Genomic DNA, 26,398 nt, shown 5'->3' with positions numbered 1-26,398 from the left:
GGTAAGGTTCAAGGTTCATTTTTTTTAAGTGTTTCTTTGACCCCAGATTTAAAGCAGACAAGAAAATTTTATTGATATTGATTAAACACAATGTAAAATAAGAACTATTCTGTACTCATCTTATGTAAGCGTCTCAACTTTGAATAAAAGGTATTACTTATCTCCTTTCTTTCTAACTTTTCTTATTATTTTATGTCATTTTTTTTTGGTGAGGAAGATTGGCCCTGAGCAAAATATGGGATGCCACCACAGCATGGCTTGATGAGTGGTGCATAAGTCCGCACTTGGGGGCCGAACCTATGAACCCCAGGCCACTGGAGCATGCGAACGTAACCACTACGCCACTGGGCCAGCCCCGTAACTTTTTATTCTGAAATAATTATAGATTCACTGGTAGCACAGGGAAGTCCCATGCACCCTTCTAGCAATCTCCCCTGAATGATATCTTACACAGTACCAAAACCAAGAAATTAACGTTGGTAAGAGAGCCTACTCAAATTTCACCAGTAACACATGCACTCATTTATGTGTGCCTGCAATTTTATCACATGTGTAGCTTTGCATGACCATCATCACCATCAAGACACCCAACGAGATCATTGGTACAAGACTTCCTCGTGTTAACCCTTTATAGCCACACCCATCTCCTCCCCCAACTCATCCCTAACCCTTGGCAACCACTAATCTGTTCTCCATCTCTGTAATTATGCTATTTCATGACTGTTACAAAAATGGAATCATGCAGCATGTGTCTTTTTAAGATTAGCTTTTTTCCACTCAGCATATTTTCCTTGAGGTTCATCCAAGCTGTTGCGTATATCAATAGTTCACTCCTTTTTATTGCTGAGGAGTATTCCATGGTAAGGATGCACCACAGTGTGTTTAACCATTCACCCACTGAAGGACATTCACGTAGTTTCGGTTTTTGGCTATTATGAATAAAGCTGCTTATGAACATCCATGTACAATCTATGTGTATCTTTAACTGCTTTACTTCCCGACACATATGCTGCATAGTGAGGCAGAATAGAATACATTTTTAAAGGACTTAAATGTTCAGTTAAAACAATGCATGAACGCAGTAAGTTCAATAAGGTAGAACACTTAAATCCTGGCCAAAATATAAGATGTGAGTGGGAGTGTGAAAGAGTATGTATATGTGTGCATGTGGCAGGGTGGTAAAGAGAAGGGGGGTAACTTCCCTTGGCCTTTTCAGAAAGGGCAAAAGTTTAGTGTAGTTTTTCCATTGGATGATTCTTTTATTTACATCTGTTACAGCACAGAGATTAAATCCTAACATATATTCAAAGTTTGGAAATGTTTGATAATTCTATATTGCTTTAAAGGAAATTTATTTTTTGTCTAAATAAGATCTTTTTTAGTTCTAATATGAACATTTTTACTGATGATCACAGTCCATTGTAAATGCATGCATATATGTCAGATTCTAAATTTATTTTAGGCCAACCATTGAATATGCTTGTTATAATTTATGAGGAATGAGAAAACTAAAATAATATTCTTCAATGAAATGTGGTGATTATAAATTTCTTTGATGATTTTTACAAAGTTTTCATGTATGTTCTACGATATGCTTTAGCCAATGGTAAAAAAAGACTGATACTTCTGGATGACATTAGCAAGAAAGAACAGCATCCAGCAACAAGAAACCTTACCAACAACAGCTGAGGGCTAAGTCCAGACGACTCCAAAGTGTGACACATGTCCTCAGTGGAGCTCTCGCCATGCAAACACTTCCAAAAAAAGAAACTGCCTAGTAACACAAAAACAGAATGCATCAACCAACGACTACTTACCAACTGGACTAACAATCTTCCTGAGTTGCAATCTACATGCCCATAGGATCAAAACAACATGAGAGAAGGGAAAGTAATGGTCCAACTTGCTTGATTTATTAAAGCAGAAGGCAAATCATGACTTGTCTAACACTGTCTCTTAAGTAGACTTATTAATACAATATGACTTTTATGACGTAGTGCCTAGATATCCAGAGTCTCATTTGTTGACTGAAAAATATACATTAGATTCTTTGGTTAATATAATTTCAAAACAAACTGAATCTTTGAGGTGCTGGAAGCTTCTCCTGGGCTTTCATCTAGAAGAAGAAGGATTCATAGAGCAGTTTCTTACTCTACCTACCCAAAGCCACATACTCCTCTTCACTTATCTTCTTTATGTTGAGCGCATCTTTCTCATATTCTAAATATTCCAGGAATGTTTTTACAGGCAACACACCATCCTTATCATCAGAAAATCGGACAGCAGTCCTGATGTTCTCTTGTTTATATTTCTCTAATAATGCCTGGAGCCGAAGGAGTTCTTTCTCATCAAGCCTTAGTAACACAGCCAAGTCCTTAAAAATAAGACAAAAAAGTTCTGAATTGACCACCTCTCTTTCTATGAATCTGCCATATGTGTCAACCCCACAGTCTGAATGAAATGCAGGACTATGAGCCAAAGATGACTTTTTAATTACTGTGGTAGCTATAATGTACTCTGCTTAAAACTTTACTCTCAAATGCATGAGTAGGAGGTTATTAAAATAAACAAATCTTGAAACACTATATATTACTAAAAGTATCATTTTTAGGAAGTTTCTTGAGATTATACTCTTCTAAAATGTTTGAATTTTAAACATATATTATTGTGTAATCAGGAAAAAATTTAAAAGGGTGTCAATTGCAACTCTCGTGATTCTGAGGAAACTAAAGAAACTATTCAACAAGAAACTGAATGCTTATTTATTAAGCAATGTAAACACTGTAAAACTTTTTTCCCTCCATGCTACATAATTAAAGCTGCATTCTTAAACGAGAACAGTTTTATTTATTTAAGACTGCTGTTTTTAAAAACAAGAAGTACAATGCAAAATGCTACTGAACGCATACCAGCAATTCAATGCTATATTGAATTTATACATTAGCCTATGTGAACTACATTCACAGACAGCAAAAATGAATTAATTCAGATTTGAATTTTAGTTTTATATGTACAAAATTAGCCATTCAGCCTCGAAGCTCACTGCATGTTTTCCGAAGGATCTAAACAAGTCTATGGCAAAATATGGTTTTAATTCTCCAAGTGCTTTAAAAGTAAAAAAATAATATAAAAGAACAATCTACCAACTCATTTTTAAAATTTTGTAATTCTTCTTTTATCTTTACACACTACATTGGGGCTATCAAGTGGAAAGGAATTCTAAAGGGGATTATTAACGACGTACATTTAATTTTCTTTGGCAGGGAGCGAAAGAGAGAGTTCGGACCTCATGAAAAAATTAGGCATTGAAGAGTCTATGAAACGTCTAGGCAATCTTTAGACATGACTTAATCAACTTGAACTTTCTCATTGCTTGAAATGATTTTACACTACTGCTCAAGTAAAGAGAAAACCAAAAGACCCTGAAAAAATGGCTTTGTCATAATGGCAATCACAGAATATTATTATAAACAGATTATTGAAATGCTTTATAAAATTCATCTATAATCCCAAAGATAAAAAATATGGTAGAATGTGTAAGCTGTTTCCATTACAGAGAGAAAATCTTCTCTCATTTTTCTGTTAGAAAATTTTTATTCATGTATGTGTATTTAAAATAAAAGGCTTCTACTTTAAACCTCAATTAACTTTCACACATACCACATAATTTTTTTCAAAAGCATTACTAGAGACTTGACAAATCACTAAAATCACTTTAACAATAATATTCCTTTAGATAAGAAGACATGAGGCCCTGAAGCCAGGCAACCCGGCCACCGTCACAGTGACCTTAGGGGAAGAGAGGACGGTATTTCTCTCCATTCCCTATGAAGGAAACGTCATTTCTCTGTCTGGAAAGTAAGAATTTTGTATACACTCCTCAGAAATGAACAAAATTGCATTGTAATAAAGATTACAAGGTGCTGTCACTCTTTTATGTTTTAAAGAATAAAAACATAGAACATTTACTATACAGTCAAGTATTGCTTAATGACGGGGAGACGTTCTGAGAAATGCATCGTTAGGCGATTCCATGCTGTGTGAACATCATAGAGGGTACTTACACAAACCTAGACGATATAACCTACTACACGCCTAGACTATATGGTGCTAATCCTATGAGATCACCATCATATATGCAGTCTGTTGTTGATCAAAACGTTATTATGCAGTGCATGATTGTAAAAAGTTTAAACACTTTGATGTAAGATAGAATATTTTTTAAATGTATTTCATCATGTAGTACACAAGAGAGTAAGCTGTATGAGTTTGCTAACAACAACAACACAGAAAAACCGGTCTCTTCTGTTTGGCAAAATCATTTGTTTTTCTTTAAAAGAAATTAAAGTTTTGCTACTTTAGTCAACTGAATATATTTTAATTGTCAAATCTTGTCTAGAAGTTGTATTATAAGAACACTAAAACATGAACTGAGAAAAACCAAATGTTTCTAGGGTAGTGAAAATGGATTAACAATAAAATGCAATATAATAAATAAATAATACAAATTTAGCAGTAAGGCACAGAGAGTCAGCAGGAGGTCTTGTAAAGAAAATACACCTTTACATTTTATAAAAATTCTTAATTTTCTACTTCTTTACTACCAATTTAAAAAGTTAAAAATAAAGAGATTATTTTGTATAATAAAAAATGGGATTACTCACATTATCAGAGAATGGTGTGTCTGAATGAAAATCAAGGGAATTTAATTGACTGACAGATTCATAAAGATGAAGTAATTTCAGTTTATTGGCACAAAACTGCAGCAATCCTTCATCAACAGACTCAAGCTCTAAAAGGTAGAAAAAAATACATTAAAGAGATATACTTAGACTCATAAAAAGGCTTTTCCTTCATTAAATCTCTTAATATTATTACATAATTCTCTGATGTACTATTTTATTAAATATTGGGATGCTTAAGCTATAACAGATTAATAAAACAAAGACAATTTTTCCATTATGGCAAAATGTCTAAATTTTTAAATAAGATGGTCTAACAGCAGAGGAAAAAAGAGAAAAAGAAAAAAGAACTATCTTAGTGTAATAGTCAAATTTAAAGAAATGACCTGGAAACAGCTTTGAAAATGTTCTTCCTCTCCCCATAACCCATATGCTGCCTATTATGCTCCCACACTGAGGACAGACAAATAGAAAGCTGCCTGGCTCTCCCTGTTCTCATGGTCGTCAAAGATATTATAATCCAACCAGAAACTGTGGACTGTGACAGATGCATCCTCGAGAAAGGATGGCAAAGAGACCAAAAGCAGAATTCCACTTAATATCCTCCATCAATCAGGTTTTTTTCAAGATGAATGCTGGAAAAATACTCGCTTTGTATATAATACATTCTTGTATGATAATTTAAATATTTATATGTAATAGAAAACAAATACTTATTCTTTAAAAAGGCAGACACTGAAAACCCCGAAGAACTCTTTTTTTGTGTGTGATGAAGATCAGCCCTGAGCTACCATCCATGCCAATCCTCCTCTTTTTGCTGAGGAAGATCGGCTCTGAGCTAACATGTATTGCCGATCCTCCACCTTTTTCTTCCCTTTTTCTCCCCAAAGCCCCAGTAGATAGTTGTATGTCATAGTTGCACATCCTTCTAGTTGCTGTATGTGGGACGCCACCTCAGCATGGCTGGAGAAGCGGTGCATCGGTGCACACCCGGGATCTGAACCCGGCCGCCAGTAGCGGAGCTCGCGCACTTAACCACTAAGCCATGGGGCTGGCCCCCCGAAGAACTCTTATTTAGGATAAAGTAATCTAGAATATGTCTAAGTTGTTATAGCCATAATAAAACTTAGCATACTAAATACTTGAAATTTTTAGGAATCTCATTTATGGGTAAAACTTGAAACCAGTAATGATTTTATAGAACGCCAACAATGGTATTTGGTTTACTCCAAGCTCAGTGCCACACAATTTTTGATTTAATAAATTCTGACATTTTGTTAAAGCCCTGAGGGATGGAGGGGCTTTGTTAAGTAGGTATACTATGCTTTTTAAAAGAGGTATTTCTAACAAGGTACATGCACTAAAGAAGTTCACTGTTTACCAAAAGTCAGCTTTACATACGTGTTGAAAAAAGAATCTCAAAATTAGGAAGCTTAAAGTCCCAAAAGGGCATATTATGATTTGTTTATTAAGCCACTTTGAATTGGCTTAAATACAAATATAATTACGTGCAAAGCTGGCTTTATATAATTAATATGACAAGCAAAAAGTCATGACTAGATGAAGTCAGTATACTGCAATTTAATTTATGTTAGGAATTCAGAGTAAATTGAATTTTGCTAGCTCAGCTGGAGAGAGTGTGGAGTTACAACCCCATGGTTACAGATATAATTCTTTTTCAGACAAATTCTGAACAGTAAAAAACAAGCATAAAACTCAGAAGTAATAATTTAATCATACTCTGTGACTAGAAGTCCTAACTCTGTTCATGAAGGAAACGGATGAGAAAATGTGGATTCCATAGGCTGAGAGAACATTAATCAAATCACAAATACAGTCAACCCTGCATATGCACAGGTTCCACATCCCAGGATTCAACCAGGTGCAGGTCAAAAGGCCTACGATGGCTGCCTCTGTACTGAATGTGTACAGACCTTTTTCTTGTCATTATTCCCTAAACAACACAGTATTACAACTATTTATATAGCATTTACATTGCATTAGGTATTATAAGTAAACTAGAGACGATTTAAAGTATACGGGAGGATGTGTGTAGGTTATATGCAAATGTATACACCATTCTATATAAGGGACTTGAGCATCTGAGGATTCTGATGGGGGGTGCTGGAACCAATCCCCTCATGGATAATGAGAGTTGACTGTATTTTTTATCATTATCTTGGTCAAAATGATATTACTTAAAGAACGTCCCATCTACAGAAATCTCTCTCCTCCCATAAAGTTAAATAAAAAACAATGACAGCAAGTGAAGCTGGCTGTTTTCTGCATACCACCAGCTAACTTTCCCCTCATGCCACTGGTTTTCGAATGTTCTACAACTACATCAGAATAATCACTTCTCATCAATCTATACTGCTATCTTTCCTCACAGTAGAGGGATTCAAAAGAGAAATATTTGTAGTAAGAAACAGAATCAATATATTCAGAGAAAGCTCAGATGAAGACCTACCGCATTCACTGAAGAGGGAATAAAAAGTCCCCAACACTAAAGGTACGAAATAAGTTTTCTTATTTCTTACATATATTATTTCCACATTAAAGCAACATGATGGTATCATAGCAGTTAATAGCTTTCTATAAAGTGAGACCACAACCTCCAATCAGTACAAACCCTATTACCTTGATTTTGTAAAGTGTCCATTAAAGTCTGAGTGATGTTTCTAAGGCAGGAAAATGGTAAGCATTCACTTGCCAAAATGCTTTCCAAAGCCTAGAAGAAAGATATTGAGCAATTCTAATAATTAGAAGGCAATGATTTTGTTTTTTAAATTTTATATTTATGGTTATATTATCACTGTCTCAAGTTTCAAAGGGAAGCTCCATTTTTAACATGTTTTAGTATACATACCTGAGAATTAAAGTTGCATCATATGTAATATGTAATCAATTTCATGTCACAGTAAATATGGTATAATGACAAAAAGTCCAGATCAAGGATGAAACAACTAGAAGGCAAGTGATGTTTAACAGGCCAAGACAAAATAGAAATAGAGATAAAACTATTCACCAGTAAGAAGAGTTTGATAAGTCAAACTATATAGGCATAAATGCCAAGCAGAGGCTGTTACTGTCATGTCAATAATACAAGTGTTAAGTGAGCATAAGTGAGGCCATCTTGTTACTCTAAATGACCCCAGCCCCTCCTCTGTGTGACTACTCGCTGCTCGGCACGTACTCTAAAAAAATTCACATGCTCTCCTGATTTATGGCCTCTGTTTACAAATGTACTCCCCTATAGCTTGATAAATTAAAACTTTGTTCTATGAGTTTCTTTCCAGGAACAGGTTGATCACAGGCAGGAAATACACCTACAAGGTATCCCTCACAGCTGACAGAAGGACGGAACAATGTAATGCCTGGAGCCCATCACGGCTGGAGACCAACATCCTGGACCCCCTCCTCACTGCCCATTTTCCCTATATAACTGCCTCAAGATTCTGTAATCCTCGAAGATGGTGTTTTTGAGACATTAGTCTGCCATCTTCCCAATTATGTCCCCAATCGAATTAAAACTTCCTTTTTTTTTTGGGGGGGAGGAAGATTGGCCCTGGGCTAACATCTGCCAATCCTCCTCTTTTTGCTGAGGAAGACTGGCCCTGGGCTAACATTCATGCCCATCTTCCTACACTTTATATGGGATGTAGCCACAGCATGGCCGGACAAGCGGTGCGTTGGTGCACGCCCGGGATCCAAACCGGTGAACCCCAGGCCGCCGCAGCAGAGCGCACGCACTTAACCACCTGCGCCACCAGGCGGGCCCCAAAACTTCCTTTCTCGATCCCTAACTTGTTGTGATTAATTGGCTCAGATTGCGGTGAGCAGAGAGCGAGCCCACTGCTCGGTAACAAAAAGCTGACAACAACTTAATTACTGCATTTGAGCGTGGCTGGCTGAATGTAGAGGCCATGCTAGATACATATACTCCCTACCTCACCCCACCTACCCTTCCTGCCCCTGGGAGATATTTAAGAGCCTTCATCACCAGTTCTAAAATATCTCTTTATGTCTAAAGAAGCAACCATCAGAATCACCAATGAGTTAGACACAGCAGCTAAAGTGCATACTTATCTTGTCATATCAGCACATTAAATTGGCTTTTTATTGATGAGATTAAATAGTTTAAAAAGTAAGCTGAGAATGTGGCATGAAACAAATATCAGATCATAATACATCAACCTCTGTGTGTCTGGGGGAGAAATAGATTTAGAGAGTGGCTCAAGAGGTTGGTCAGGTCTATGATGAGGCAACCATTTGGAGGATATAAAGAAAGAGACTGAACGAGGCAATTCCCCAGAAAACGTAATCTGCCTCTGTTCTGTCTACTATTACACAAACTAGCAGCTGGCTTACCTTCCTTTCTATTTTTCAGTCTTCCAAAGCCTAAACTGGTTACTTTTCTCCCTTTAGTGTCATAAAACAACACACGACTTTCACTATTAGCTTTCCAGCATTTTTTATAAAATTCATAGCTTCATATACAATTCAGTAGTATAGTAAAAAACAAAACAAAACAAAAACAGAAAACCAAGATAGTTCACACTATGCTAAGTTCCCCAATTGTGTTGTTCCATGACGTAAGATAAGAAGAAAGATGGTATCGGAATGAGAAGACTTGTTTGGGTTACGACCCTCCCTTTCTACTATAGGTTCCCTAAACTGCCTCTCTAGGTGCCCATCTTGTCATCAGAGTGTCATCTTTCATAACTGAGACTTTGCCCTGAGGAAAATGAGAGCCAATTAGCACTGTCAGTGGAATGGAAAACTCGATTAAAAGTCACAGGGAATTGCCTGTTCTAAATGAAACCATAAAAAGTGTTTTTAAAAATTGAATGCAACAGTGAAATAAAAGAGGTGAAAATAAATCAGTGTTCACTGAATTCTCCCATGTGTCGAGCATTATTTGAGATGCTGTGGATTATGAAAATGCCATATTCAGTAAGGTCCCTACTTGAAGGAGCTTAAAAGAGGAAAAAGTTGAGGAGCTGCGACCAATATACATGAAATAAGCAGAAAACAAGTAGTCATTAGCTGTCAGTTCTGATTAAAAGTAGAGCAGGAGTTCAGAGATATCCATGGGGACTGAAGTGTCATGTAAGAACTTATGGAGTTAGAACTTGAGCAGCATTACGAGAGGTCTGGACCAGCGAAGTGGGAATAAAAGAAATCATGAGTTACCATATTATAATCACGAGCCTGGAAAGGGTAACAAGTCTGACAACACCATGAGATGCTGAGGCTGTGGGGCAACAGAGCATCTTACACAGTATAAGAGTGAATATAAATTAGTGCAAGTATTTTTTTTTTTTTTGGTGAGGAAGATCAGCCCTGAGCTAACATCCATGCTAATCCTCCTCTTTTTGCTGAGGAAGACTGGCTCTGAGCTAACATCTATTGCCAATCCTCCTCCTTTTTTCCCCCAAAGCCCCAGTAGATAGTTGTATGTCATAGCTGCACATCCTTCTAGTTGTTGTCTGTGGGACGCGGCCTCAGCACAGCCAGAGAAGCGGTGCGTCAGTGCGCGCCCGGGATCTGAACCCGGGCCGCCAGCAGTGGAGCACGCGCACTTAACCGCTAAGCCACGGGGCCAGCCCCTAGTGCAAGTATTTTGAGAAGCAATGTATCATCAACTAGTACAGCCAAAGCAGCTCAGACCCTACAATTCCACTCTTCGGTATAAACTCAAGAGAAACTCCTGCATATGTGCACCAGGACCCATGTACAAGGATAATCATAGTATCACTGTTCGTAAGAGCAAAAACACCGGCAACAACCTAAACGTCCACTGACAGGAGAGTGAATGAATAAATGATAATCACAGAATGGGATTCACACGGCACAGTTCAGGAGTCAACCATAGCTCCATGCATCAACGTGGAGGACTCAAAGAAACAATGCTGAAGGAAGAGAGTCAGTTACACAAGACGTGGAGCAGGACTCCATTTAAAAAAAGCTTTTAAAGGCAGAAAATGCATCAATGTATTTTAAAGGAGCCATATAGAAATGATATAACCATAAAGAAAAGCAAAACAGAGAGAAACACAAAATGCTGAACATCGGTTACCTTAGGGATGGGAGAAAGGGACGGGATTGAGGAAGGACACACAGGGCTCCTTAGAGTTCCCATAACACTCTATTTCCTAAGGTGGGTGGTCATACATATGTGTGTGATTTATTATTATTTAATCCGAATATATGTTATGTATGGATTTGTGTGTGTGTGTGTATAAGACATATGCACTTGTGTATGGGAGGGAGGGAGGGAGGGAAGAAGGAAGGAAGGAAGGAAGAGAGAAAAGAGAAAACAGGAACTTCCACATGGGAATATAAAAAAGGATGAACACGAATAAAAATATGAAAAGAAGACTTTAGCTGTCGTGTCTAGAGGGAAACAGGAAGATAAAGATTTTCTTAAGAGGGATATGTAAAAGCTACTCAGCAGGAAAGTTCATATATTATATATGCTTACTTGTTTTTTGGTTGCAGGGTACTTAATATCGAGAATTAATTCCTTTATTTCTGTTTCAACCAAATCTAGAAAGAGAAAATTAACCAAAGTAAAATTTTCACTTTTATTACAGGTGAACTTTATTCTGAAAGAAAAATGCACGTTTGTACTATCAGTCGGTCTAAAGGATTTCTGGGTTCTCGCAGAAATTATTACAAATTTTAATTTTCCATCTCTAGATGGCACACTTCATCCTTACAGAGCAACTCCGTTAAAAATTACACGTGATGACTGGTACCTCACCTCATTCCAAAAAGGAGTTGCAATAGCTCATAAATGCTTTGAAGAGTTTTGATTACTCCATTTAGAATATTCTATTAATTTAAAAAATGACATAACAGTGTGTTTTATTCTTATTATTAAAGGATACCTACCAAGACTGGGAGATTTTGTTTTCAGTAAGGCTCCTAGTTTCTTAACTAAGTGCATGTCCTTGGCTCGTTCACTCTTCTTATCACTAAAACAACAAATACAACAAATTCTTACAGAATGTGAAATTGTTTTCCTTCTAATTCTCACATGCTCCAACTTTCTTTTTCCTTTATATTCTTCCTATTTAACTTTAAAGGTATCAGTCTAATGAGAAAAGAAAACAAAACAATAACTGCAAAACAAATAGCAAAACAAGGGACGAGGAAAAGTCAGCAGAGGGACATGAATAAGCAGACACTCGGTACATCTTACCTCAGTGCTAAATGGAAAGGGACATTGACTGTTTTCACAGTTCCCGACACTGGATCAACAAGACAGATCTGGTAAGTCTGTGGCTGCCAACTCTGACTGGTAACATTATTTAAGCCCATTATTTTATAGCCAGGATACAGAAGCCTGAGGAAATCATACACCAAAATGGTAAAAAATACTAGAGAAAGGAGAAATCTCAAAAGGTGCTTTTATTATAGCTAGGGACCCCTACATTATTATCAATTCAGGAGCATTAATATGGCAAATAAATACTAATTGATACTAAAAACAGAGAATTGTTTCAGTAAACTGCCAGTAAAGTAGAACTCGACTGGCTGAGACCTACCTTATTAAAATGTGCTAGAAAATTAAATGAACACAATCAGCCCCGTGCTGCAATGGCAAACAAGGCATCCGTCTCTCTTAACATCATCACTAGGGGACTCGAAAGGAATCTTTCTCTTGGAGCCTCCACAGCGTAAGGAAGGGATGAGGACAAATGGGAGCACGAAAGCTGACTTTAATTCAGTAGCATATTATAGCCTTTTCAATAAGATTCCTTCATTATTAAACATTTAATCCTTAATTACATACCAGGTGCTCGCAGGAAAAACCACAATAAAGAAGATTTCAATTCTCAAACAATCAGCAGTCTAATAAGTGGCTTTAAAAAAAACTTTGCTTTAATAACAGCATTCCTTTTTGTAACCAGGAGAATGCCAGGGGCTGCAGCTCACCTGCAGTGCTTTCCCACGTTGAAGGCGCCTACCCTAGGCCCCTGCTGTGTGCTCCACACTTCTAAGATTCCCCTTCTTGGCGCATAGATCACGAGGAACTGAGCCACTCGACTCGGACCCTGAGTGTTTCCAAAGGGGGAGAAATCCACCTTTTCTGGTAGTCTTTCGTGGAGGTCCTCTACAATCTGGATCCAGCCAATCTGTGCATCCCGATACCCTTGGAGACAGAGGAAAAGGGAAGTTATTTTGTTTATTAATCTAAGTTCAATCGCAGCCTTCTGAAGCACTCTGGGATATTTTTTTTGGTGGGGAGGGGGTAGTTAAGAAAGTCTATAAAACTATGTTATCTTTTTATTATGAAATATCTTAAGCAGAAAATAGTAATAATATAATAAATATTGAATCAATCACCAAGTCTTATTAAATCTTAATATTTTGCCATTTTTGCTTCCAATCACTTTTTTTCTTTAAAAAGAAAATAGGCATCATTGAAGCCTCATGAGTACTCTTCCCTGATCCCATTCCCTTCCCTGCCTCTCTTTAAAAAATTCTCTCCATTTAAAAAATTCTGGGGAGGTTATCAGGTTTGGATTTAAAATAAAAGTCCAATTGAAATATAAGAAAAAAATCAGACTGATTTCCTGCTATTCCAGGGCCTTGGTGGTATGCAGACAGAGGGAAAACATGGGCTGCAGAGCCATGGGAGGAAGCTCCTGCACATGAGAAGAAAGACACAGCTGACACTGCCTTCCATTTTAGGGTGGTCCCTCTCACAGGCAACTGATCCCTCTCTTCTCGGTGTGGGGAGGAAAATCGACTGCACCAGCTACAGAAGGACAAGCAACAATGCCCGCAATAAGGTCGCCATGCTGGATTTGGACCAGTTGGCATACCTATGTCTTCTATACTCCGGAAGTCTTGCTGAGAACACACCTTGACGTTATTTCAGAAGACAAACACCAAGGAGAAATGATGTGTCTGCAGCATTGAAACCTATTTCTACAGACACTTAAACATGTGGCAGGTAAACACTGCAGGAGTTCTTTGGCAAGAACGTGAGAGTAGACTCAGTCTGGTCTGAGTAATTTAATGTCCTCAAATCCATGATTCCTCACATTGTTAAGTACAGACCAGATTGCACCAGAATTGTGGTTTCCAACCAGTAGTCTGGGCTGACATGGTACTATTCTAGATGATTCCAAACAATGTATTCTCAACTTCTTCCTTAGTCAAGGAGATTTTCTTTTGTTCAGGTTGACAATGTGCCTACATATTTTCAACTCTGCCTTCTAGTTAGGTCATGTGACTAAGTCCTGGCTAATATATTATAGGAAAAGGTTGGAGAGACTTCAGGAAATATCTCCAAAATGGACTGACTTAGTTGACAGTTCTTCTTTTCCCCTCCCTTCTTCCTATCTCTGATCCAGCAGATAAGAACGCTGGAGCTCCAGCAGCCATTTGCACCATGAGATAATCTTGAGTGGGGAAGCTACATGGATTAAGAGTAGTTTCCTGAGGATATCATATCAACCAACATAGTTGCCAAGAACCTAAATGAACTGACCCAAGCATATGGATATGGAAGTCAAGTCAGCAAAGATGGATTTTGCTAGGTTTTGCTATCTTAAATCTGAAAGACTTGGGATTCTAGATTTGGAAAGAACATTTAACTCAAGCATGGCCTTGAAAAGTGGAATGAATGTAGCAGGAGCAAGAAACCGAATTTCAGAATTGACAATGACAATGACAGTGAGAATGGAAAAGAAGTACATAAGAAAGAGGTTAAAAGTGCCTATAAGATATATCCTTAAGTCAGACTTAAAGGATATATCAATTGGACTACTGGACCAAGTGTTGCCGATATGAGTCCATGTTAAAAAAGAAAGTATAAACATAAAGGAGTAAATAAACACTGTTATCAACCAGAAGGTAAAGGATGATCATGTTGCTCAACTACTGGGATAAAAAGCAAATTCACTTTTTTTTCTGGATTTTTGTAAGGAAATACCTTTCCACATGCGTATTGCAATTCCTCTGGCTACATCCAATAAAATAACTCTGCCAAAATCATCTGTTACTGCTGCCAATGTGTTACATGGAGACAGACATATACTTTCGCCATGGCGTCTAGAATCTGGAAGTCCAAATCTGATATTTAAAAGAAAATAAAAAGCTCAAATCACATTCCAATCTAGAAATATATAACAGAATAATAAAATGCATAAACAAAATAGGCCGAATCTTTTTTATATGAACTTGTGTGGACTAATCGTCAATTTATTAACTAATCACAGCTGCCATTTGTGCTATAAAATACATCAAGAAGTTTCTGCCATTACAAAATGAAAACACCTATGTTTTATTTCATAGATTTTCTATACAGATATCCACAACCTTATATTTTTAGAGACCATCAAGTATAACTCTCTCTTTCCTTGATTGAATGGTGGTATGTCATAGGAAACAACATCTTCACAACCAACTAAATTTTAGAACGTTTTGCTCCTACACAGGCATCTTTTGTCTCTTTTAAATTCTTATTCCTAATCTGTTCTCTTTTTTGCTAGATATCATATCTTGCTGACACCAATGTATTTGCCTGAAGCAAGAACTTCCCTTCTTCTAAATAGTTATCTCGAAACTGCGCTTAGTCTATAACCAACCTTATTAGAACTGTGAGTAAAATAAAAGTAAAGAGGTGCTGAGAAATGACCCGGAGCACTCACTTTGAGAAAAGTCCCTGAGACCAAGTGCTGAAACTTTCTTACATCTGTTTGAATGCACAGGCCATCTGGCTTGTTTCCGGATTCTTGGGTGAATTCAGAAAATGTGATGTGTTACAATATTTTAAAATATGACAAAAAAACCTTAGAAGATAATCTTCAAGAAATTTTAATAACAGATAATTAGTTATATCTCTTTAGTTGAAGAACATCTAAAAAAAAGGGAGGTTTTTATTTTCCTTCATGGTGGTACTTTACATTAGGTAATAAAAAATGATTTAAAAACAAAATCAAGTAAAAATCACACCTTCCCCCCTAAAACCTGACACATACACTAAATATCTACAGCACTGCTGATGTAAGCAAGAAAGCCCGAGCCAACATTCAGAAGAGCGCTTGAATGCCCGTGACTCCTGTTTTTTTTTTTGTGAGGAAGATCAGCCCTGAGCTAACATCCATGCGAACCCTCCTTTTTTTGCTGAGGAAGACTGGCCCTAGGCTAACATCTGTACCCATCTTCCTCCACTTTATATGGGACACCGCCACAGCATAGCCTGACAAGCGGTGCATCAGTTTGCGCCCAGGATCCGAACCCAGGCCGCCAGCAGTGGTGGGCGTGCACTTAACCGCTATGCCACGAGGCCGGCCCCATGTGACTCCTGTTTTTATTTTCATTTCTCTTGCTGAGAAAAATTTGCCCTGAGCTAACATGTGTGCCAATCTTCCTCTACTTTGTATGTGGGACGCTGCCATAGCATGGCCACCGATGAGTAGTGTAGGTTCGCACCCAGGAACCGAACCCGGGCTGCCACAGCAGAACACGCCAAACTTAACTACTAGGACACGGGGCCAGCCTGTGTTTTTATTTTTTTTAAAGAAATCACTAGATACTTTTGAAGTTTATACAGCTTAGTGACAAACTATCTAAACTTTTTAAAGAAAGAAATTCAACAGCTCTCACAAAACTAATTTTCCTGCAACTTAAGCTAAGTTTATATGGGTTCGTAAAAAAAGTATACTCAACAGACAGCTGTTGAGACCTATTATATGACAGGGAAACAGCTGCAAACAAAATAGGCAGGAACCACTGTGCTCATGGAGTTTACCTTCTGGTGGAAAAAATATCCCACACGAATGAGCTCCAAAGACTCACGAGATCAACAAATCCACTGAAAGTACACTGAAAGACCATAAAGTGAACAGTACATTTCTAAAAATATGAAACTTTGAGAAGCGCACGACAGACTTGCCTTACAGCTAACGGGGTGGCTGGTTCCACCTTCGGCTTTTGCTTTTGGACAGTTTCTTCTTCATGCTTACTTTTCCAACCAAGCCAACCACTGAAAAGAAAGAAAGTTTAGAATAAAACCAGGGCTTCCAGTGTTTCACAGTACAGACTATAAAAATATAAGGTAAAAACCAAGCTAGGTACAAATTAGATAATTTTCAGTGTAATTGTGACATGATTACCTGGCAGCATTAAATAAAGCCGAAGTGAGTTTACTTGCAACGGCTAGTGCAACATGAGATAACAATGGCTGTGTGCTTCCCTGAAAAAAACAGGACATTTGAAAGAGAACACTTAACAGCTGTGAAGAAACAAAATATACTTTCTAAACAAGGCTTACTTTAAAAAGTTTTGAAAAGTTGTAAACCCTGGACTAGCAAGAGTATTCAGCATCTTTTAGAGGGTATCGTGAAAGCTTTATTATAGGAGGTAGCCATATAATCAAAAGTTTTAACTCCATGGTTTAAAAGTAAAATCAGTAGTAATCTATTTCATCTTTAGGATTTCCCTCTTTAAATTGTAATTTAATTAAAAAAATTTAAACTAGGACACTAAGATGGCATTATTCTAGCAGAGCTATGGATTTCCATCTATACACAACTGGCTTTTTTCCCTCTTTTTTTAAATACATACTTTTATCCAAGTAAAAAGATAGTTTGGAGAATTCTGAGAAGGCTGCTTTTTAAACAAGAGATAAGAGCCAAATCTGTCACCTAACTTTCCCATATTTTAGGAAGCAATTTTACCAACTAAGCTGGCAGGTTGTTCTGTCTTTACAATTCTTCCTTTACTCTAATCCCTGGCGGGCTGACATCATTAACGACCCTGTGTTTCTCGCTATCGCACCAATATTTAAATAAAACTCAACTGCCCGAGAACTCTAGGCGTCAGAAGCAAAGAAGGTTGTTTATTTAATATTGACTTGAGCACCTTCTCAGTTAATCTAAAGAATTTAGAAGAAATCGAGTTGAGACTAATTTTAGCTTAAACTGAAACTTAGAAACGTAAACTGCTTAACCTTTCTAAGGCTAAGGTACCATATCCAATTTGCAAACAAGGTGAAGAATCGAGAACGGCCTCACTTATAATCAGCGATGGAACGCTTACCTCCAAAGCATAGAAGAAGCCAGTAAAGGGACTGGACCCCACAGTGATATACTGGGACATGGCGGGTGGGCTGGTTTTCACTGCTGCATTAAACCCACCTATATTGGAGGCAGTCTTCATTTGATCGAAAGGGCACAGAGTCATAATACCTAATGATAATACAACAACACATGATTTGAATGCACTGAAATGACACTGTAATTTTAGGTCATTAAATTTTTACTTCAACTCCATTCTAAGATGCTAACTGCCTAGTTTTTTGTTTGTTTGTTTTTGCTTGAGGAAGATTCAAGCTGAGCTAACATCTGTTGCCAATCTTTCTCCCTTTTTTTTTTTTTTTTCGCTTGAGGAAGATTAGCCCTGAGCTGACATCTGTGCCAACCTTCCTCTATTTTGTATATGGGACGCTGCCACAGCATGGCTGACAAGTGGTGTAGGTCCGTGCCTGGGATCCAAACCTGAGAACCCAGGCTGCCGAAGCGGAGTGCGCTGAACTTAACCACTAGGCCACCAGGCTGGGCCCTACTTAGTTTTATTTAACAGACAAAAGTCATTTTTAAAAGCTACAAAATCAATGTCATAAAATATTCACAGGATCTTAAAACTGCCATCTACAATTCCTCTAAGCTATAAAATACGACAAAAACAAAATTTAAATATTAATTTTTAAAACAGATACAAAATTCAATGGTACAAGAAGTATACAGCCCATTTATACCTCCAGGTATCAGTTCACTTAGAGGCAACAACTGATACAGTTCCTCATGCTGCTTTCCAGAGATGTTGTACATACATAAATGACAGCACATCAAATAAACTATGCCTTGGTTTTTTTTCTTTAATAAAACATCAAGGAGACATGTCTCATTCTTCTCAGTCACTCAGAGTATCCCACTGTGTGGTCATACCATAACTGACTTGACCTACTGATGGACATTTAGGTTGTCTCCCATCTTTTGCCACTACAAATGCTGCTGCAATATATATCCTTGATATGTCTTTGCACACCCATATAAGTCTATGTGTATGGTAAATTCTTATAAACAGAAGTGCAGGCTCAAAGCGGATTTATATTTTAAATGTTTTTTTTTTTTTAAATTTTATTTATTTATTTTTCCCCCAAAGCCCCAGTAGATAGTTGTATGTCACAGTTGCACATCCTTCTAGTTGCTGCATGTGGGACGCAGCCTCAGCATGGCCGGAGAAGCTGTGCGCCGGTGCGCGCCCAGGATCCGAACCTGGGCCGCCAGCAGCGGAGCGCGCGCACCTAACCGCCAAGCCACGGGGCCCGGATCTATATTTTAAAAAAATTTATTAAGTACTGTTCCACTGCATTCCACAGAGGTAGCGCTAATTTACAATCCCACCAAGAAGGTGAGAGAGCATCTGTGCGAGATGCTTCCCAACACAGCGAGAACAAATATCTACTTCGTAGTCCAGAAAACCCCAACCTTTTATAATGAGTTACTTTTCATTTCCCCAGGGCTCTAAGAGCACAACCAGACAGACTGAATGCTGACATCCACATGTGTGTGGAACAGTAGAGAAAAAACCAGTGTCATTTAAATTCACCTGGGTGGCAGAGAGAGAAAGAGGGGGAAGATCTAGGAAGTAAAGATCTGCTGCTAGACTTCAACATCTGTGGACTCAGGCAGTGTCTTCATATGGGTACTCATATGGTCAATGAAGACACTCCGTTGAGAGGTTCTGAACTCAAGTATACTGTAGAATGGAACATGAGTTATCCTAATTTTCATTTATAGGTATTGCCTAAAAATGGTCAAAAAATGTGTTGCTCCTGAAGAAGAGTCCTGGGAAAGGAAATACTTTTAGGAGTTCATAAGCAAACCATTTACTGGATTTAGGGATTAAAGCGATCAAATAACCATTGTAAAAGTTGGATTATTCTGAAAGATCAGAATGTCTGTCTCATATTCATGAATGAATTCATGATTCAATACAGAAAATGTTTTTGCTATATGATAAAATTAGCCTAAATTTTGCCTGATTCTACCAGAACAAAATCAAAGGGTGAATTGTGTGGCATATAAATTGAAATTCAAGTTTTAACATAACTTCTCTTCATATTCCTACACACTATTGGTGTGAGCATATATTGCTACAAGCTATCTAGAGGACAATTTTGCAATATGTACCCAAAATTTTAAGTGAATTTATTCTAATTTCTTCTAAAGAGATGGTTGATCAGTTCTTTCCATCCTTACCACTAGTTATACTTTTTTCCATAATTTGTCATCTGCTTTCAATGCCATACCTTAGCTTCTGTCATCAACAATTGTATATTCTTTGAAACCTTGATTCCAATCATACCACTCTTTGACTACCAACTCTTAGCTTTCCACCTAGGAACTCCCTGTAATAATTCCACAATTTCATTAAGAGCTTCAATTCATTAATCCTAGTGTTTTTTCACTATTTATGAAGCAATTCTTATGATCACCTTCCTTCTTCTTCTTAGATTCATGTTCCATCATAATCACTATCTTGCGGAAACCCACAACTCTGTCCCTCTCTCCCTCCACACACTCATCTGGCTAAATCTCAATCTTCGTTGACCTAAACTTTCTGCATTCTCTGCTGTTTGCAGCAAAACAGCTGATCATTGCCACAGAAACACAATACATCTGGGTTTCAAAGTGAGGACCACAACAAATGGGCATACAAGACCACCCAAAATCCTACTGTCCTCCTCGATCCCTCTCCATGTCCCCAATCCCTTGAAATCTATTTGTTGAAGACACCAGGTTGTCTGACACGAATTTCCCACAGTCTAGGTTTTGCTGACTGCATCCCTGTGGTATTCTTTAATATTCTGTCTTGTTCTCTGTATTGTAGAAAATTGGTGGACTCTAGAGGACTGTTGCCTTTTGAGTCACCAAGTTTAGCATTATTTTTCATTGACTTAAAGTATTTATGAAGATACGGCTTATTTACAGCTTCTCCTCTTCTCCCCATATCCTTCCAATATACCCACACATTCACATTCACTGTTTTCATTATTAAGAATGCTGTAAATATTATTCACTGTTCAGACAAGCTGCCTACTGTAATTACATTTCCTTAGATGTGAATTTTTTTCCTGGAGTTATTGTTACATGGTCATTTAGGGTTTTCCCTGAATATCTGAGGCCTTTCTACACTTTGAAACATCTTCAAGTTCCTCTTCATATAAATTTCCATGAAGCCAAACTCGTTGGATAATTTTATAGGTCTATTACATTGGCTAAAGAACGCCTCTTTGACAAAATGGTATTTCTACGGAGACCTGAGTGAAGTGAGGGAGAGAGCCATGTGGCTAGCTGGGTAAAATTTTCCAGGCAGAAGGAGCAACAATTACAAATGCTCTAAAGTGGGAGGATGCTTGGTGTATCTGAGGAATAAGGAGACCAGCGTGGTGGAACACAGAGGGGCAGAGGGGTGCTATAGAAGACAAGGTAAAAGAAGTCCCATAAATCAGACAGCGTCAGGCCTTGTATGCCATTGTAAGGTCTTTGGGTTTTGTTAGGGATAAGATGGGAAACCACTATAAGGTTGTGAGCAAAAGAGGGACAAAAATATGATTTATATTTCAAAAGAATCACATTAGATAGTAACTGGTGAACAGATTTTAGAGAGGGGAAAAAGGAAGCAGAAAGACCAGTTAGAATTTTTTTCTTCAGTGGTTCAACCAAGAGATGATGGTGGCTTGCACTACCATGCTAACAATGGCAGAGATGAGAAGTGGTCAGATTCAGGACATATCGTGGAGGTAGAGGCAAAAGGTGGACTGGACGAGGAACACGAGTACAAGAGAAGAGTCAAGGGTGACTCAAAATCTTTTGGTGTGAACAAAAGAAGAAGAAGAGAGATGATATGGAAGAGATGGAAGAAAAAACAAGCTTGATGGGAGGAAATCAAGAATTCTGTTTTGGATATGTTAAGTTTGGATACCCAGGTGGAAATGTTCAGTAGGAGCTGGAAAACGAGTATGAAGTTTAAGGAAGAGGTTAGGACTAGAGATAAAAATGGAGATGCTGTGATTTGATTTCTTGTTCTTGTGCTTCTGATTTTTGAAAGTAGTGGGTGGAAATATTTATTTTTAAACCTACCCCAATCTGGCTTTCATCTTCACCGTTCCACTTAAATTCCTCATATCAGAGTTAATGAAGAGCTTTATGTTGTCAAATCCAATGGACCTTCTCCCTTTCTTGAATTCTATGAAGCATTCCATAGTTAACCACTCCCTCCCAAATTTATACTGATAATCCAGACTTCCTCTCTGAACTTCCGACTCATATATCCAACTGCCTACTTGACACCTCCATCTGAATGTATAATTGTGTCACAAGTTAACCTGTAAAGAACATGACTCTCAATTTGTCCACCTCAAACCTCTTCCTTCTCCTTATTCTCATTTCAGTAAACAGTCTGATCATCCACTCATTTGCTCAAATTTAAAAACTAAGAAATCCTTGAATCTTTCCTTTTTCTCATTTCTCAAATCCATCCCTTAGCAACTGCAAAATATATCTCAAATCTATCTACTTCTCTCCAACTCCACGGCCTCCACCCTAGACAAAGCCGTCTCTTTCTCTTATCAAAACAAACTCCTTACTGGTCTCCTTGCTTTCACTTTTTATTTTACAAGTCTCTCTCTAAACGGCAGTCAGGGGGATATTTTTAAATCCCATACCTAGACGCCATCAATGACATCCTCTGCTTTCAGGATAAAATCTGAACTCCTTATCCCCATGTGACCTGACTCCAGTCCTCATCTCCAATCTGACGTTGGCCCATTTTCCTCCTACTCTTTACAATCAAGTCACATCAACCTCCTTTCTGTTTCTTTAACACTCAGCTCTTCTGGGCATAAATAGGCCTGCGAGGCCTAATACTTGCTGTTCCCTCTGCCTAGAACGTTCTTCTTCTACCTCTTCACATAGCTGGCTCCTTTCCTCACCAGTCTCCCTACAGTACCCTCTTCCTTTACTCTCCATCGTAACCCTCTGCTTATTTTCTGCATGACCCATACTAACATTCTGATATCACCATATTTATTCATTTAGTTTGTTTATTGGTTGTCTCCACATCACCAGAACATAAGGTTGATCAGGGCAGGGGTCCGTCCTGTCTGCCTTGCATTTGTTGCACCAATATTAGTGCCTGGGACGTAACAGGTATTCGTTCATTTGTTGAATGAATTCATCAGACCTTTACATAAAGATGTACATACAATAAAGCTCAATGCACCCTTTTTTTTCACTTTGTAGGCTAGGAGATAAATGAATAGAGTAATATTTTCTATCCAATCCTTTTTCCCAGCCTGTTTCAATGTTCCAAAGTCTAATTAACAGAACAGGGAAGCTACCCTGCACTGCACTCAACGCTTTGGAGTTTTATGGCATTTTTATGTCAGCAAGAAAGTAAAGATAAACTGAATGTCTACCAGTAACGTGTTTATCACAGAGCTTTCCATATAGGAACTATGCAACAATAAACCAAGATGGTCTGTGTGTCAGATATCGCCTGTTTGACCCTCCAGATTCATACTCCTTCCTCTTCTCCCTGTTCCTTGGGGACCAGTGTGTGCAGATTATGCTGACTTCCACTGGGTTCAGACAATGGGAAGCCCCATCATGAGATCAGAGAGAGAAAGGAGAATGAAGTCAAGATATCTATCTCCCTGTGACCCTTGAACAAAAGTCATCCTGCTCTTAAGGTGTTGATTTTTCTCATTATCTTCAAGTTCTAGAACTGCTTCCAGCCCCCGTCCCTGTAGGTCTAGAAGTGGTTAACCGGTGGGCTGCTAAGAAGCCCTAAGATACTGTTCTATCCCTTTGGTTACCCTATATCATATCTTTATGAACAGTTTCTCTGGAAACAAAATCTCTTTCAATTATCCTATTGCAAGGATGCCATCTGTCTTCTCTTAGGACCCTGATAAAAAGTATATTTAGCAAAATTGATGTGAAGGGCTCTTCGCAATATGTTGATTTAATATAGTTGGTATGATTTAATCCCATTTAAGAAAACACATCTCTCTACATAACCATACACATATTACACATGCACTTACACATCTGTAAAGATGTTTATCAAAATGCCAATGGTGGGTATTTCTGGATGGTAGGATTTAAAGGGATATTTTTTTTCTCTTTATATATTTATGTGCTATTTGAATTTTCAAACAAGCATGTACTATATTGATAAACAGAAAAAATACATACATATTTTAAAATAGTATGTCCTTCTTCTCCATTCCCATTTCTACTACCTTAATTCTACTACTTTAATTCAGAAGCCCATTACTTCTTATCAAGATTGTTACAGCTTCCTTACTGCACCTAGTTTCTAGTCTTGACCCCCACGTTGTAGCCTCAAAAGTTTCACTAAAGTGATTTTTCTAATAGGCTAAGTGATAATATTCTCTTGCTCAGAATTCTTCACTGGCTCTCAAAGTGGCTAGGAGAAAGACCTAAATTCCGACGCCTGGTATACTAGGCCCTTCAAAATCTGACTGCTATTTACATATTTGGCCACACTCTTGCCAGTTTCCCTTGGCACCCACTGTTCTTCTTGCACACAATGCACTTCCACCCCCAAGCCTACGTACCCGGTGGCTAGAATGCCTCCTCGGTGCTTGTTCTCTTGGTCAAATCCTGCTCGTTCTTTCAATCTCAGATTAAAGTCAACTTCCTCTTCCCTGACTTCCCTCAGTGCTAGGGGCTTCTCTGCTCCCCCTCCAGCTAGTCCATGTGTCTACTACCACCATCGTTATGCTGTGGTACTGTAATTATTTTCACACGTTTCTTCCAACTAGACTCAGGCTTCCTGACAGCAGAGACCATGTCTTTTCATCTCTGTATTCTCGACACCTAACACAGTAAGCCTTCAGATACTGGTTGCAAGAAGAAATCTCCTTTTATCTATATTCTGCTGGTCTAGAGACTATATTTTTAGAAGACTGATCTATATGGTAATTACATGAATTAAACTTGTCTGCAGAAAAATTAAGTCAAATGGTAAGTGACTTAAAACTGTACAGTAATGCTGCTGAGGGCATAATTATTAAAACTGCTATCATTTCCTAAAGACACAAACCTACGATAATCTGTAAATCTGAACTAACTTCCAAATGTCTCATTGAAGGCAATGCATTTTCTTTTCACATGAGAATAAACGTACATTTCTAAAATAAGACACTTCAATAAAAAAATAAGCAGCAAATTCCATAAGAATTTGAACTAGTAATGCTTACCAATGCTAGCATGATCAATAATAGTGTCAATATCTTGTAGACCCCATTTCTTATACGCTAATGGTGGTGGTTGTATGTTCTCATTGCCTGATGCTGCAGCTGTCAGAGACAAAAATCAGACAATCCAAACTTAACTACAACGCATAAAATGAAGCTTTACAAAAAAATCATTAAAAATGTAATAACGACTTATTACTCTAAAATTTCAACTAATAATAATGAGACAAGGTAATGTAAACAAGGCATACAGTGAGATTTATTCACGTCAAGACAATGCACATAAAATGCAAACATTACAAGAGTAAGTTGGCTGCCAGAAGAGATTTTGGAACATTCAAGTAATTAGAGAAGACTCTTAAAAGTTCTAGACTACTACTAAAAAGGTGAATTCAAACCACAATTAAAGCCAAATAAGCAATTTCTCCTCCTTGAGAAAGACAGTAGATAAAATCCTGGGAACAGCAACTAGTGCCTTACTCGGTGAAAAACTGAAAACCTGATGACATATATGCGTGGCAGGAGCAACACACAGCAAGGTCTCCAAGGCAAAGAACCGATGCCAGGCTTGATAGAAAGACAGGTTAACAGCAACAGCATCACCAGAAAGAATTAATGAAATGCTTATCGTTAACCTTAGTATTTTCACCTAGTGAGTGAGTAACGAAAGGAAAAGCAAGTGACACCTCTTGCCATAGGTTCATATAAATTCTCATGCTACATATAAGAATACAGCTGGATTCTGATTGTTTATTCTGGAAAGTGAAGAAAGTACTTCAATAAAGGAAAAATATAATCCTCTAAGCACTTCATATTTGATAGTAAGGCCAAGAAAAGAGAATTTTCCTATATCCTGAAATAAATGTCACAACAATTTGTGGCTAGGTAATCAGGACTCTTTTAGAGCAATTTACAGTAGGAGGGCACTAAGTGGCTTCCTTCCTTCCTTCCTAGGAAACAAAATGGCTTTACGGTATTACACAAAACAAAATAAACAGGAATTCAAAAACAGTAAAAATGAAATGGCTGACAATACCAAGTATAACACAATTGTCTATTTCTAGTTTATTTTATTGATAGAATTCTTATCTACAGAAAACTGCCAGTCTCTTTGGGCATTTATATTAAATGGTGACTATTTTAAATATCTTCAAGAAAATGACACAGAGTGAGCTAAATTTAAATAACTTAAAATATTATGAAAATAGATATAAAAATTCAAACAAATTCTGACTTCATAGAAAATCCTGTACTATTAAAGAACCACACAACCAAGACTTCAGGGTTTTACCAATCACATCAACCTGCTAAAAAGACAGTGGAAATTTTTCTATTGCAATATAAGACGCTAAATTTTTTTCCCTAGAAGAAATTGTTTATTTTGCATCTTACAGTT

The 26,398-nt window shown here is 37.7% G+C and overlaps 1 protein-coding gene and 1 non-coding gene across 3 annotated transcripts in view; both read right to left on the bottom strand.

The window, feature by feature from the left end:
• Window positions 1–26,398, bottom strand: part of RAB3GAP2 (RAB3 GTPase activating non-catalytic protein subunit 2) — a 102,268-nt gene that overhangs the window by 27,945 nt on the left and 47,925 nt on the right. For both annotated transcript variants that reach the window (XM_058533683.1, XM_058533684.1), the window contains exons 9-21: window positions 25,006–25,104; window positions 17,748–17,896; window positions 16,823–16,902; window positions 16,603–16,692; window positions 14,638–14,777; window positions 12,630–12,846; window positions 11,893–12,036; window positions 11,583–11,665; window positions 11,170–11,234; window positions 7,323–7,413; window positions 4,665–4,792; window positions 2,161–2,374; window positions 1,677–1,774 (exon numbers count right to left, since the gene is read on the bottom strand). In XM_058533683.1, the coding sequence (XP_058389666.1) occupies window positions 1,677–1,774; window positions 2,161–2,374; window positions 4,665–4,792; window positions 7,323–7,413; window positions 11,170–11,234; window positions 11,583–11,665; window positions 11,893–12,036; window positions 12,630–12,846; window positions 14,638–14,777; window positions 16,603–16,692; window positions 16,823–16,902; window positions 17,748–17,896; window positions 25,006–25,104 (1,598 nt within the window). The remainder of the gene's footprint in view (window positions 1–1,676; window positions 1,775–2,160; window positions 2,375–4,664; window positions 4,793–7,322; window positions 7,414–11,169; window positions 11,235–11,582; window positions 11,666–11,892; window positions 12,037–12,629; window positions 12,847–14,637; window positions 14,778–16,602; window positions 16,693–16,822; window positions 16,903–17,747; window positions 17,897–25,005; window positions 25,105–26,398) is intronic.
• LOC131399610 (small nucleolar RNA SNORA36 family) lies at window positions 23,010–23,141 on the bottom strand. The gene has a single exon (XR_009217169.1). It is a non-coding gene; the product is annotated as a small nucleolar RNA SNORA36 family (small nucleolar RNA).

This window comes from Diceros bicornis, chromosome 38, assembly GCF_020826845.1.
Source record: "Diceros bicornis minor isolate mBicDic1 chromosome 38, mDicBic1.mat.cur, whole genome shotgun sequence".
In the NCBI taxonomy this organism is placed as follows: Eukaryota; Metazoa; Chordata; class Mammalia; order Perissodactyla; family Rhinocerotidae; genus Diceros; species Diceros bicornis.
The sequence above is the reverse complement of the archived record's forward strand: the minus strand, read 5'-3'. Positions and strand labels throughout refer to the sequence as shown.